Source organism: Plecotus auritus (genome assembly GCF_963455305.1).
Source record: "Plecotus auritus genome assembly, chromosome: 5".
In the NCBI taxonomy this organism is placed as follows: domain Eukaryota; kingdom Metazoa; phylum Chordata; class Mammalia; order Chiroptera; family Vespertilionidae; genus Plecotus; species Plecotus auritus.
Genome location: NC_137776.1, coordinates 4,563,841 through 4,577,763, shown reverse-complemented (window position 1 = coordinate 4,577,763; position 13,923 = coordinate 4,563,841). Strand labels below are relative to the sequence as shown.

The 13,923-nt window shown below is 47.3% G+C and overlaps 1 protein-coding gene across 1 annotated transcript in view; it reads left to right on the top strand.

Annotated features, from left to right (window-relative positions):
* TMEFF2 (transmembrane protein with EGF like and two follistatin like domains 2) overlaps window positions 1–13,923 on the top strand; it is a 256,247-nt gene that overhangs the window by 138,955 nt on the left and 103,369 nt on the right. The window contains 1 exon segment of the mRNA XM_080667325.1: window positions 4,126–4,222. Coding sequence (XP_080523451.1) covers window positions 4,126–4,222 — 97 coding nt within the window.

Genomic DNA, 13,923 nt, shown 5'->3' with positions numbered 1-13,923 from the left:
GTAGAGAGGAGCTTATAATGATTTATTGGAGAGAGTGGGAAAACTAATTAGAAAAATAATGTCATCTACTGTGAATGTCACATGTCAATCGTGTCTTCCATGGAGAATGGGAGAGTACAGATAAGTCTTGAAAAGATAGAACCAAATGCATGTCAAACACTCAGTTGACAGTGACAGACTGGAGTCATCATTAGTACTGCATCTCTGGCTTTCCCATTGAATTAGCCCAGATTACCGTGGTCGGCAAACTGCGGCTCACGAGTCACATGCGGCTCTTTGGCCCCTTGAGTGTGACTCTTCCACAAAATACCACAGCCTGGGCGAGTCTATGTTGAAGAAGTGGGGTTAGAAGAAGTTTAAGTTTAAAAAATGTGGCTCTCCAAAGAAATTTCAGTCGTTGTGCTGTTGACATTTGGCTCTGTTGACTAATGAGTTTGCCGACCACGGGCCCAGAAGAATAGGATGGCTGTTTAAGTAAAACTAACTTTAAAAGGGAACCTGGGCTTTGCAGCTTAGGTGGGAGTATGATATATGACGATAAGAATGCAAAGAGAGAACAGTGGTAATTAAAAACATATTGTCATAAAGCTCTTAAAGGTTCATGAAGTAATGGCTTAGGAGAATTTAAAGACACATGCTGTCATTAAAGCAACCACCGAAGTAATAACACAAGGATAACCCCAAGATTAATTACATGAAAGTAGATGGGCTAAACGCCCTGATCCAATGTCAGCATATTCAGACTGAATGAAAAAAGCAAGATCCCACTGTATGTTTCCAAGAAACACTTTTTTCTTAATTAGTTTTCATTGAATGTTATTTTGTCTTAGCTTCAGGTGCACAGCTAGTGATTAGACAATCATATACTTTGCAAAGTGTTCCCTTTGATATTCCCAGTGTCCCCTGGCACCGTACGTAGTTACTCTAATATTATGGACTCTATTCCATATGCTGCACTTTAAATGCCCATGACTGTTTTGTAGCTATTGATTTGTCCTTCTTAATCACTTCGCCTTTCCCCCAGTCCCCAAAGCCCCTCCCTCTGGAAACCATCAGTCCGCTCTCTGTATCTACGAGTCTGTCAAGTAACACACTTTAAACACATTAACAAACAGGTTGGGTGTAAAAGAGTAAAAATAATAAGCGAACGAAAGCTGGTGTGGCTCTGCATGTCAGAACAAAGCCGACTTCAAGATGACTAATGTTGCTAGAGATTCAAAGGGTGCATTTTATAATGAGAAAAGGGTCACTTATTTAAGAAGACATAAGTCTACTAAATGTTTCTGTACCCAATATCAAAGCTCCCCAATACAAGACAGAACCAAAGAGAACTGGGAACAATTTTACTTCCCTGATAGAGATTTTAACACTCCGTTCTCAGTAGTAAATCAATTGAAAAATCGGTACAGTTCCAGCTGATTTGAACAACACTAACCATCTACTTAAAGCTAATTAACATTTACAGAAAATTACTCCCCACAAGAGGCTACAACTTCTAACATGCTCATGAATTATTCAAGAAGGTGGACAATATTCTAGGTCATAAAACAAGTTTCAATAAATATCAAAGGACTTAAAAAGAGCATGTTCTCTAACCATAATAGAGTTACATTATAGATGAATAAAATAATATACTTTTTAAAACCCTCGAATATTTGGAAGTGAAAAAACACACTCACTCAATAATCCACGAAGTGGAGAAGAAATCTCAAAGGATATTACAATATGTATTTTTGAACAGAAATCATAAAAGCACAGTATTCATATTTGTGAGATGCAGCTAAAGCAGTCTTTACAAGGAAATTTGTAGGTTTAAGTATATATATTAGAAAATAAGAAAGGTGTCAAATTAAGTACTTCTTCCATTTGAAGAAACTATTAAAATAATAAATTAAACCCTGGCTATATAACACAAGAGAAATAATAAGAGCAGAAATCAATAAAATAGAAATTTTAAATAGCTTTTATGAAGATTCAAATAATAGTACTGTCATAGACAAACTCTTTCATGAACTAGGGGAAGTGGGAACACTTCCACCAACTCCTATCATGAGAACATGTAGGTACTATATTGCAGTACAGCACATATATCATAGCACATATATATAATATGTACTTCATGTAACTATTAAAAATGCTACATATGTAATTATAATACCACTATCACACATATTAGAATATTATCCTATGCATTACAGTTTATATTGTGCTCTTACTTTTGTGTATTATTGTGAGCGAGCACAATTCCTGCCCTGGGTCACTCCCAGTAGGTCCCTAAGGAAGGATCGCAGCTGTGGAAGAGAAGGGATGGCCCCTAAGTGGCTGTAACTGTTCCTGAAGGACCTTCCCCTCTCCTCAGTATGTTTCCTGAGTGATGGGGCGTTAGAGTCTGGAAGCTGCGAATCTCGCTGACACTAAAAGGCTCTCCCATTAGCAGCTTCCGTGTTGCATTAATAATAAGAAAGGAATGAAGAGAACAGGCTCAGCTGCTCCGTCTCCCAGGAGGGGAGGCCCCAGCCCCCTGCTCATCCCCACGGCCTCTCTAATGGTCTTGCCTGTAGGAGAGGAACAGAGAGGATGCTAAGTGCTGTCTGTTTTCTCAGAGTTCAAAATCCCTTCTTCTTGGGGAGGAATTCCTGTTCTTTTTTCAAGACTTCTAGGTTTCAAACTGTGTAAAGGAATACTTTTTCGATTGAAGTCAATCTGTCGTAATTCATACCTATTTTAATGTAAGTGCAAATAATCAAGTACAGGGGGAAACTGCGTAGAAAAAAGAAATCCATCTTTCCTGGAAAAACTGTAAAACAGAGTCCTCTCAGAGATGTCTCACTTCTCTGCACAGCAGAAAATTAAAGAAAATCAAGAATAAAGACCTTTGCTTTTGCAAATGTTAAAAACTATTGTTAATAGACAAAGAAGAAATGATGAGAAAATCTCTTATTAAAACGAGATAAGTAAGGTTGGATTTGTTAGGGTCAGGGTGCGTGTTAATGAAGTATGTCTCTGTTAAAGTTGTATCTTTTGGGGGTTCATAAAGTTAGGAGCCCACGCCACACTTAACGGCTTTGTGTTCTTTTCCTACGGAAAATGCATGACCTTCAGCAGAAGCGCACTTTTAAGATCTTCCTGATGGACACATCTGTTTTTAAGGGTGTGACCTGTCCAAGGAATGAGAGTATCTATGAGGAAGTTCGGTTGTTGCAATTTTTCATCTACAAGAAAAAACCATTTTTGCCTTCAACTATTTTTTAGTTGGGAAAACAATAATTCATCATCTCGAAAGTGTTGCTCCGATTTCCATTATTTGGACTGAAAATGCTAGAAAGTTTCCCTTGATTTATACTAATGTGCCCTGATTTTGCACAGTTGATTTTTATAATTAGGCTATAAATTACATACTTTTTTGTACTTTTAATTTATGAGGAAAAAAGAACAATGTCAATAATCATCATCAATGACAATGTATATTTTTAAAATAAAATATATGGTCATAACCCTCAGAGAAGCAATCACTATGATGGGCTCTGAACTATTTATGTAAGAATCAAGACATTATTGTACAAACCAATTAAACGTTGTTTTCCGGAAATTTATAATTAATTTTTTTTTCTTTTTAAGTACTTAACATTTTAAGGGAGGACAAAGAAGATACATCTAATAAGTCAATGCTGCCCATTCAGATTCTTAAGATTATGTATAAAAGCCTGCGACTGAAAAAGAAATATACAACTTAGAAATGAGACAACGTTAGGTATTTATTTACAGTCTGGTGGACATTAGATTTTTCCTCTAGGCAAGGGAAAAAAAAATCTAAATCCCTTTTCATTAAATCACTCTTTCATGTGGTGTATTTATGAGCCAAGGAATTTTCATAAATCCAGTAGACCCTGTCACTTGTTTTCTGTTGCTTGTGAAAAGCTGAGATGTCCGCTACATGCCAATGGGTGGCATGTTATTGTTAGATTGCCCTTCAATGTAGGGAAGGAAGGAGCTGAGGACGCCATTCCTAGGAGGCCCTGATAGCAAATGGGTCCATTGGGAAAGCAGCAGCTTTCTGATAGTCTGACAGTGGTTGGGGTTTGCACACGTGTCTGAATTAGCCTTGTTGCGTCCTCTCTCCTGCAGTCCACGAAGGCTCAGGCGAGACCAGCCAGAAAGAGACGTCCACCTGTGACATCTGCCAGTTCGGAGCGGAGTGCGACGAGGACGCCGAGGATGTCTGGTAATGTGCTCTCACTGATTCTTTTAAACAAAATCATGCAAGTGCACTTCCTTTTACTCCTCCCGGTATTTCCTGAAGAAGACATGGCCGGCATTTCTTTTTCTTATCTAGTTCCTAAGGCGGGCGGGATGCGGGGGAGTGGAGAATATGAGGGCTGTTGTAACGGCAGGGGTTTCTGAAACTGAATTAAGATTGGGCTGGGCCAGCTGCCTGCTTCGTTTGATAGGGTATAAAAAGACATCACAGAGACTCCCCAGACTGTCAGTGTTCAGAGGTGGAGAGAACAGTCACATTTACCAGAACATCTCTCAAGAAGCGTGGTCAGGAGACGGTGGACATCTGCTAATCCGCTTTCTAATGGCGGGTCTGGGTGACCTGGAGCTTTTACTGAAGGGTCTGCCTATGCGTGCCGGTAGCTGAACTGGGAAGATGGTAAAGCAAAGAATGACCTGAGCCGCCCTCTAGGATCAGCTTCCCCTTCACCCCAGCAATACGCAGCTTCTCCTGTAAAGATATGCTGAAGCGATGAGGAGTAATATTTATTGTGAATGGGTCCCAAAATGCTAGCCTTCTAGGACATGAACGTGTGTTTGGTTCTGCCCTGGTCATACCCAGAGTGACCAACCTAGATCCAGAGGAGGTCTTTGTGCTGTGATAGTGGAATGAGGCAGCCCCTCTCTCTCTCTCTCTCTCTCTCTCACTGCTCTCCCTCTTCCTCCTCCCTTTCTCCCTCACTGGCTTTTACCTGTACCTTTCAGGAAAACAGCCAAGTGTCCTTAGTTTTCTTCAAAATGTGCCCGTGCTTGCCTGGAGCTCTTAGCACTCATTTTGATCAAAGTGGCCGAGTAAATCTTACATGTTCTCACCAACAAAAGCAGTGGTGATTCTGTGAGTGGATGGTGGTTTTAGCTAACATGATGGTGGTAATCCTATCATCCTATCTAATAAAAGAATAATATGCAAATTGACCATACCTCCACTACACCACAAGCCACTCCCACCAGCCATGCCAACCAGCCAATCAGGAGGGAATATGCAAATAAACCCAACCAAGATGGCTACGGCCACAGAGAGCAGGAGGGAGGCTTGGGTTTCCCGGGAAATAGAGAAAGCCAAGCTTTCGGCCTGCCCTTGCTGGCCCAGGCCTCCACTCAAGGCTACAAAGTTTCAATTATAGAAAATAAATAAAGCCCAACAGAATGGCGGCAGCCACGGAGCTGGAGAGAGCAGGAGGCTAGGGTTGCCCCTGGCGATGGAGGAAGCCAAGCTTCTGCAGCCCTGGCCGGCCCAGGCCTCCGCTTAAGGTTACCAAGTTTCAATTATAGAAGATAGATAAATCACAACAAAAATGGCAGCAGCCATGGAGCGAGCAGAAGGCTTGGCTCTGCTCCAGGCTACCAAGTTTCAATTGTAGAAGATAAATCCCAGATCCCAGGGCCTCTGCTTGGGTCGCCAGGGGGCATGGTTGGCCTGCAAACCACCACAGGCCCCTTGCCCAAGCCGCCCCACGCCCCAAGGGAACCCCCACCCTGATCCGGGACACCCTTCAGGGCAAACAAGCCATCCCGCACCCATGCACCAGGCCTCTATCCTATCTAATAAAAGAGTACTATGCAGATTGACCATCACTCTAACACACAAGATGGCTGCCCCCATGTGGTCAAAGATCCTGCCCCCTTGTGGACACAAGATGGCCACCACAAGATGGCCAGCAGGGGAGGGCAGTTGGGAAGGACCAGGCCTGCAAAGGAGGGCAGTTAGGGGCGATCAAGCCTGCAGGGGAGGGCAGTTAGGGGTGACCCAGCCGGCAGAGGAGGGAAGTTGGGGGTGACTGGGTCTGCAGGGAAGGGCAGTTGGGGGGGACCCAGGCCTGCAGGGGAGGGCATTTAGGGGTGACCAGGCCTGCAGGGGAGGGCATTTAGGGGTGACCAGGCCTGCAGGGGAGGGCATTTAGGGGTGACCAGGCCTGCAGGGGAGGGCATTTAGGGGTGACCAGGCCTGCAGGGGAGGGCAGTTAGAGGTGACCAGGCCTGCAGGGGAAGGCATTTAGGGGTGACCAGGCCTGCAGGGGAGGGCATTTAGGGGTGACCAGGCCTGCAGGGGAGGGCAGTTGGGGGGCACCAGGCCTGCAGGGGAGGGCAGTTGGGGGGGACCAGGCCTGCAGGGGAGGGCAGTTAGGGGTGACCAGGACTGCAGGGGAAGGCAGTTAGGGGCAAACAGGCTGGCAGGGGAGTGGTTAGGGGGTGATCAGGCTGGCAGGCAGAAGCGGTTAGGGGCAATCAGGAAGATAAGCAGGCGAGCAGTTGGGAGCCAGCAGTCCTGGATTGTGAGAGGGATGTCCGGCTGCCAGTGGGATCGGGCCTAAATGGGCAGTTGGACATCCCTCGAGGGGTCCCAGATTGGAGAGGGTGCAGGCTGGGCTAAGGGACACCACCCCCCGTGCATGAATTTTGTGCACCGGGCCTCTAGTACCTAATAATAGACAAACATGTAAATTGACCGTACCTCTGCTACGCCCACAGCCAATCAGAGTGTGTATGCAAATTAACCCAACAAAGATGGAGGCGCCCAGCAGCCTGGGTCCTGGGAACTTTCTCAGCACCCAGGTCACTCCAAGTTAGGCCCTGCGTGGGCCCTGAGCAATCTGGGAAGGGCCTGAGCCAGGGGGCTCCTGGGCAGGGGCGGAGCGGGCGATCAGAAGCAATAGCTGTGAACGACAGAGGAAACACCTTTTCTGACTGCTCATTGGCTAAGCTCCCTGTATCCCACTGGTAATATTCTTAGTAACTTGGGTATAAGAATCCAAAAAGGTGATCTAGGGCTTTTCCACCACACTCCTGGAGAAAAAAAACGAAGGTCCGCTGCTGGAGGGCTAAGGAATGTCATATCCTGCCCTAACCAGTTTGGCTCAGTGGATAATGCCTAGGCTTGCCGACCGCAGGGTCCGGGTTCAATTCTGATCAAGGGCATGTACCGAGGTTGCAGGCTCCTCCCTGGCTGGGGCCCAGGGCAGGGCTCATGCAGGAAGCAACCAATCAAAGTGTTCCTCTCACTTTGATGTTTCTCTCTGTCTTTCCCTTTCTCTTCCACATTCTCTAAAAGTCAATGGAAACATATCCTCAGGTGAGGATAAAAAAGAAAAAAGAAAGAAAGAAATGTCATATCCTATGAAAGACACATCTTGAAAATGCCTAAAGAAAGTTGTCATTTTTTCATGGTGAAGGGACGGGAGTCCGTGTTGATGAAAACACCTTGGTGGCTGTGGTGACTGGCAGTGGCTGTGGCAGCGGGGTGATGAGGCTGGTGCCTTTCCTTGATCAGCCTGGTCACCTCCCACAAAGGGAGGCCAGACTGCAGCTGTCAGTGGGACTTCCCCTGAGGGCTCCCAGTATGTGAGAGGGGGCAGGCTGGGCTGAGGGGACCACCCCCCAGTGCACAAATTTCGTGTACCGGGCCCCTAGTCTCTATATATAAAAGCCTAAGTGACCGTTCGACCAGTAGTTATGACGCACACTGACCACCATGGGGACAGACGCTCAATGCACAGGTACAGAAACATGGAAAAGACTGATGAATCTCAGAGGGAAGTGGGAAGGGACAAGAAGAGGAAATGAAGGCAACATAATTTTGGCAAGAGTGAAATAGTCGTCCACCATCCAGAACTTGAAATATCACTGCTGACATGTACACATAAGGAACTGTTTGACATTGAAATTGGGACTCAAAAGAACTGTTGGCCCAGAAAGAAACTCACTACAGACTGATTCATTTGCCTCCCAGCATAACCATTATTGCTTGTCTCATTTTCGGTTCTTATAAGTGTATTTCTAGTATCACGTGATCTCACTCATCTGGGGGAAATAATGAACAACATAAACTGATGAACAAAAACAGACCCGGAGACAGGGAAGCATCGATCAGACTGTCAAACCTCAGAGGGAAGGTAGGGGAGGGTGGGGGCAAGGGGGAGAGATCAACCAAAGGACTTGTATGCATGCATATAAGCCTAATCAGTGGTCACGGACAACAGGGGGGTGGGGGCATGCATGGGGAGGGGTTTGGGATGGGAATAGGGACATGAGGACAAATATGTGATACCTTAATCAATAAAGAAATTTTTTAAAAAAAGAGTGAAACAGTCTGCACTTAAAATCTTTAAAAATGTGTTTGAGTGCAGATGAAGGTGGGGACTCCAACTGGGCACACAGGGCTCTTGGGGTGAATTAGTGACTCCGTGTTTCAGAAAAGTGGGACTCACTCTCGCCTCCCCAAGTGCGTTAGGGCTCTGTATGTTAAGACACGCTGACAGGAAACATACTTTTTAAAGAGCTCATATTTAATGTTTGCTTATCACGGCATCTGTAGTTCAACATTATTTTTAAAGCTCTTCGAAATCTTGCTATCAATGCTTGACTTTTAAAAAATTTTCACGGGCCCCTCATTTTTTCTTAAGAATTTCCATTCCCCTGGTTTCTCCTCTCCCCGGTGATCATCTTTGTGACATCGTCCCCTTTACAAGTGCAGAGGCTGAGACAGGAGCTGAGCGAGCAGGCGGTGCAGATTAGGGACTGCTTACCACGGGCTGGCTCATTTGTAGGCACATTTCTCTCCGTTACCTTCAGGAGAAGCCCGGGGGTGCCTGTCTTCCTTTATGATCTCGCTCTACAGCGAGGGCGCTGCGTTAGTTTTTCAGTGTTTAAGTGGCAGGGCCAAGATGAAGCTCTGAGCTCAAAGTAACCGGAGGGCGTTCGCCGAGCAGCTCAAGCAAAGACGCAATTAAAATCTCATTGTCCCCCGTCCTGTCATCAGTCATGAGATGATGGCCAGATCGCAGGACTCAGGACCCACAGGGTGCGAGCCGGTGACGGGGCGGTGCCCTTGGTCTGGAGGCAGATGGTGCAGGGAGGTACGGGCAAGGCCCAGGGGGGCACCTGGACTTAGAAAAAGAAACTCGGTCCAAAGCCACGGAGAAGGGCAAGGCAGACCCTCAGTTGGTGAGGAGCGGGTTACCAACCAGGAAAGGCAGCCGGGCAGATGGGGGGAGGCTGGGGAGACCCCCCACTTGCAGGAGCTGCTGTAGGCAACAAGCCCCGGGGGACCAGGGGTGGGGCCAGCACCGGGACCTCAGAAAGAAATGCCAAGGTCAGGGGTCAGCGTGCTGACTGGATGCTGTGTCAGTTAGCTCCTGGCCAAGGGCATCTCCACACCCCCAGCCTCCAGACAGGACTGGGTCCGAAGTGGGGACTGAGGCCAGCCTCCCCAGGGGCTAAGTGGCAGAGCGGGGCAGGTAGGGGGCGGCAGGGAGGGAGCCAAGCAGGGCCTTCTACTTCCCAGCAGCAGGGAAGAGCTGTTAGTGGTTAAATAAAAGGCACCAAGGTAAGCAGCAAGGAAGGGCGCTGCAGTGATAAGCATATTGGTTTTCATTTGCATAAACGCCTTTGTGTGTGAACGCATTATATTTAGGGGTGGCCATGAAGGGTAGAGGAGAAAGCCGAAGGACACAGAAATAGAGCAGGAGTGAAATTAAACAGGCAAACAGGCGTGGAAGGAAAGAGGCTACAAAGAAAGCTAGGAAGCGGTAGGGGAGTGGTCTGACCTGCATCTTCCCCCCCCACCCCCCCACCCCCCAGCCGCCAGGGAGCTCTGAGGTGCCATTGGTTTGGGGGAAGCCAGGGCCGGTTCCCCAGTGCCTGAAGCCCCGCACATGCTGTGTGGCCACCAGGAATGCGGCTCGGTGCTCCCACAGGAACTCAGCCGCAGGTTTATGCCCACACAGCTCCTCAGCCTGCATTACCAAGTCCTAACAGCTGTGAAGAAATACTACGGAGAAATAAGGTTATTACTGCATCTGCAGTCTTAGAACCCGGCCCAGGAGATTAATATTTCACACCTCGCCGCAGGACTGGGGCCAGCGAGGCGGAGGTGCGCAGGGCCTTCCCAGGTGGCGCTGAGTCTTGGTTAGAGTTAGAAGCCAGCACCGTCTGCTGACCTTGTTTCCAGAGTCTTCTCGCCGAGAAGCAAGTCTCACTGGATGTGGGGAAGAAAAAATAAATGAGAAGGGAGAGGAGTAAGGAGAGGAGAGAAAAGGAGAAAAAAATACTAATTAGAGGCGGCATTGATAAACCGGGTCCTAGTGTTTTACTTACACGTTAATACCTTTTTTGGGGGGAAACGCGTGATTTGTAAACTCATGGAAGTATCTCACGTAGCATTGACTTCAAAATCGTTGGGACACCTTGCAAAGGGAAGGGGTGTGTGGCTTGTCTGTGGGGCCGGGGTTGAGAAGAAATGAGCCCGGCCAGCGTGGTTCAGTGGTTGAGCGTTGACCTATGAACCACGAGGTCACAGTTCGATTCCTGGTCAGGGCACATGCCTGAGATGCAGGCTTGATCCCCAGTGTGGGGCGTGCAGGAGGCAGCTGATCAATGGTTCCCTCTCATCACTGATGTTTCTATCCCTCTCTCCCTCTCTCTTCCTCTCTCTGAAATCAATAAAAACATGTAAAAAAGAAGAAATGAAAAGAAAGGCTTAAAGATCTTTTCTCTCCTTATGGAGACTGAAAAGTCAAAAGGAATACATTTACACATCAAAGAGACTCTCAGATACATCCTGTCAAATAGTTTATAAAGGAAAAGAATAGCAGGTAAATGAGTGGGACATGATACGATTGGCTTGCGGCAGAGTAATACAGCCCCATCGGATATACTGAGAGGACCCCCGTATGGTCTCAACACACATCCCTGATACTTGGTTGGTTATAGGAACAGCTTTGTGTCCCCTTAATTATCTTCCCTGATAAATGATTTCGGGAAGTCCAGAGTAGGTCAGCAGGAACTTTTGGCGCTGGGAACTTACTCCTAAGAAGTAATTAGCCTGGAACTTTCCGTCGGTCCCATGAATCAGAGGTAGTTCAGCGCCCAGGGGTTGATTCTTGATTTAATAAAAGAATAAAGTCGGGAGCTGGGTTTGATCCGAGGAACAGCTGTGCATGAAGCTGCCTGCGTGCCTACCTTGTCCAGGGTGCGGGATAGACGCAGGGAGGGCCCAGGTGTAGGAGCAGAGGTGGCTGGTGACACATGGCCTAGCCCAGGGGTGGGCAAACTTTTTGACTCGAGGGCCATAATGGGTTCTGAAACTGGACCGGAGGGCCGGAACAAAAGCATGGATGGAGTGTTTGTGTGAACTAATATAAATTCAAAGTAAACATCATTACATAAAAGGGTACGGTCTTTTTTTTTATTTATTTATTTCAATAGTTTTATTCATTTCAAACATTTTAACAAGAAGAATGTAAACACAAATTATTATAATTTGAAACTTCAAAAAATGGAGGAATCATAGCACAATAACATACCTTATATTGAAGATGGCAAAGGCAAAATAAAATTGCCTAACAAAGGAAAGGTACAAAAGCCTTTCGAATTAAACTTAAATATAATAAAATAATTTAAAACTAAAACAAATAGAAAAGAACAAAATGTGTAAACAGTAAATTCAACATTTTCTTTAGTGCAACTTCCAAATGATGCCCGGGACGTAGATGTAGATGGCAATGTAGACTGGGTTGAAAGGTTTTTGGTCTTTGAAACATCAGCTTCAGTGGGAACAGTGTTGTTGGTCTCCTTTTTAGCTAATGCTCTGATCCTGTGCTCTCCAGGGGCGTGTCTCCCTCCATCACCACGGTAACGTGTCTCCGCATTCCCAGGGTGATGTCGGGGGACGTGTCCGCGGGCATTACAAGGAGCCTCTGGAAGATGGAGAGGTTGTTCCTTCTACTGAATGGGGATATAAATCCGCCCACTCAGAAGAAGGAGCTGCGGCCGTGTTTCCCGACGTTGCCATGTTAACACTGCTGCTGGGGAAGGAGCGGAGGGGAGAGCAAGAGAACCCTCCGCTCTTTCGGCTCCGCGGGCCGGATAGAACAGCTGAACGGGCCGGATCCGGCCCGCGGGCCGTAGTTTGCCCACGGCTGGGAGGGACGGCTTGGTGATGCCGTGTGTGTACTTCTCACATGCACTGTAGAGTCTCGCTTCCATTGAACCCCGCTCTCCTGTTCCTCTCGCCTGCACTCAGGCTCCATTAGCGAAGTCATATCGGCTTAATAGCTATTAATTCCTCAAGCAGCCATTTATTTTCTTTTAGAAGCATTAGCAATGTTTTCCAGTTTTCGTGCATAATATCCTAGCTGGGCCGCGACGGTGGGAAAGGAGAAAACAAAGTAATGGTAGTGAAACGGGTTCAGAGGAGAGAATGAATGGGCATCTATTTCCTTCCGTCCCGTTGATGTTCCGGAACCGAAAGGGATGCGGGAGTTGGCGTTTTCCTTGCGCGAGTGTCTCTCACAAAGACGGTTTGGTCTGAAGCCTTTAACCTCGGGCGCCTTTGATCTGAGAAGGCTCCTTGCGGCTGGGAAGACCGTGTGGGGCTGGCAGGGTTCCCACCTTGAATGCACGGGGGACTGTGGAGGATCCGGAACATCAGAAGCCGGGCCATGACCGCGGACGACCCTTGGCACTGGATTCCACCATCCCTGTAAGCAAACAAGGCCGGAGGTCCCCGCTGAGTGCATCTGCATGATGAGTGGGACAGGGAAGATGAAGAAAACAGAGAAAGAACAAAAAGATTGTGTTGCGATTGGAAAGTTTCCAATGTTTTCTATGAAGAACAAAGAAGATGGGCCGGGGCTGCACCTGGGGGTATCTAAAGAAGAGGATGCTGATCAGTCACAAACCTTCGGGGACTAGGAGTTCAGTCAGCCACCCCCTGGCTGTTTCCCTCTTATCGATTTCCTGTGCTTTTCGCCTGAGAACTATAAATGTGGTTACCTGATCGGTTCTGGCTTCTAACATTTCACTCACAGAGAGAATGAAAACACGCACAACCACCGGACAGAGGTCTGTCTAGATTAGAAGATCCGAGGGTTCTGTTGGATGCAAGGCTGTAGGAGATTTTCGGTGCTGAGATTCCTGTCTCTGGGACCTGCCTCCTCACCTCCACCTCCGAGAAGCCGTGCTGTCACCTGAGAACACGGCCACAGCACTGTCTGTCTGTACAGATGGGTGGGGTGTGATGGGGAAGGACACCTCTCTTTCCTTCGAAGCTCCCATTTGCCCACAAAAATGTTTGTTTTTTAAGAGATATTGAACTATTTTCTGTGCTGCGCCAGCAGGGCCAAGGGTGGACCTGAGGGGGCGGGGGGCGGTGAAGGATTGAGAAAAGACAGATGAGAAGAAAGCTGGGTCTCGGCGGGATGCTGTCCTCTCTGATGGAGAGGCAGCGTCAGCGCCCACAAGCCGTGTTTTTACTTTACAGCAGGTCCCACGAGGCAAAGTAAGGCGTGGTCCCTGTGTTAACAATGTCCCCGTCTACTCCATTACATGCGCTTGAACTCTATCAAGCCCACATCACTCAGGCGCGTGGGACCACGTGTTTGGAACACAGGTTCAAGCTTACAACCACAGCTGTTGGCTATAATGGTGCTGGGAGGGCTCTACCCTCCAAGCTGGGATTTGCACGTGGCTTTGTCATGAGAGGACTGTGCCTTCTCGTTAGTCCGAGGCTTGAACCTGTCCAAACACTGTAGCCACTCTCCACAATTTCCTATGGACAATAGCCTTCTTAGGACTATGTGTGTGCCAATTAGATTGAAAATAGCCATGAGGCTGCTGAAACCGGTTTGGCTCAGTGGATAGAGCGTGGAC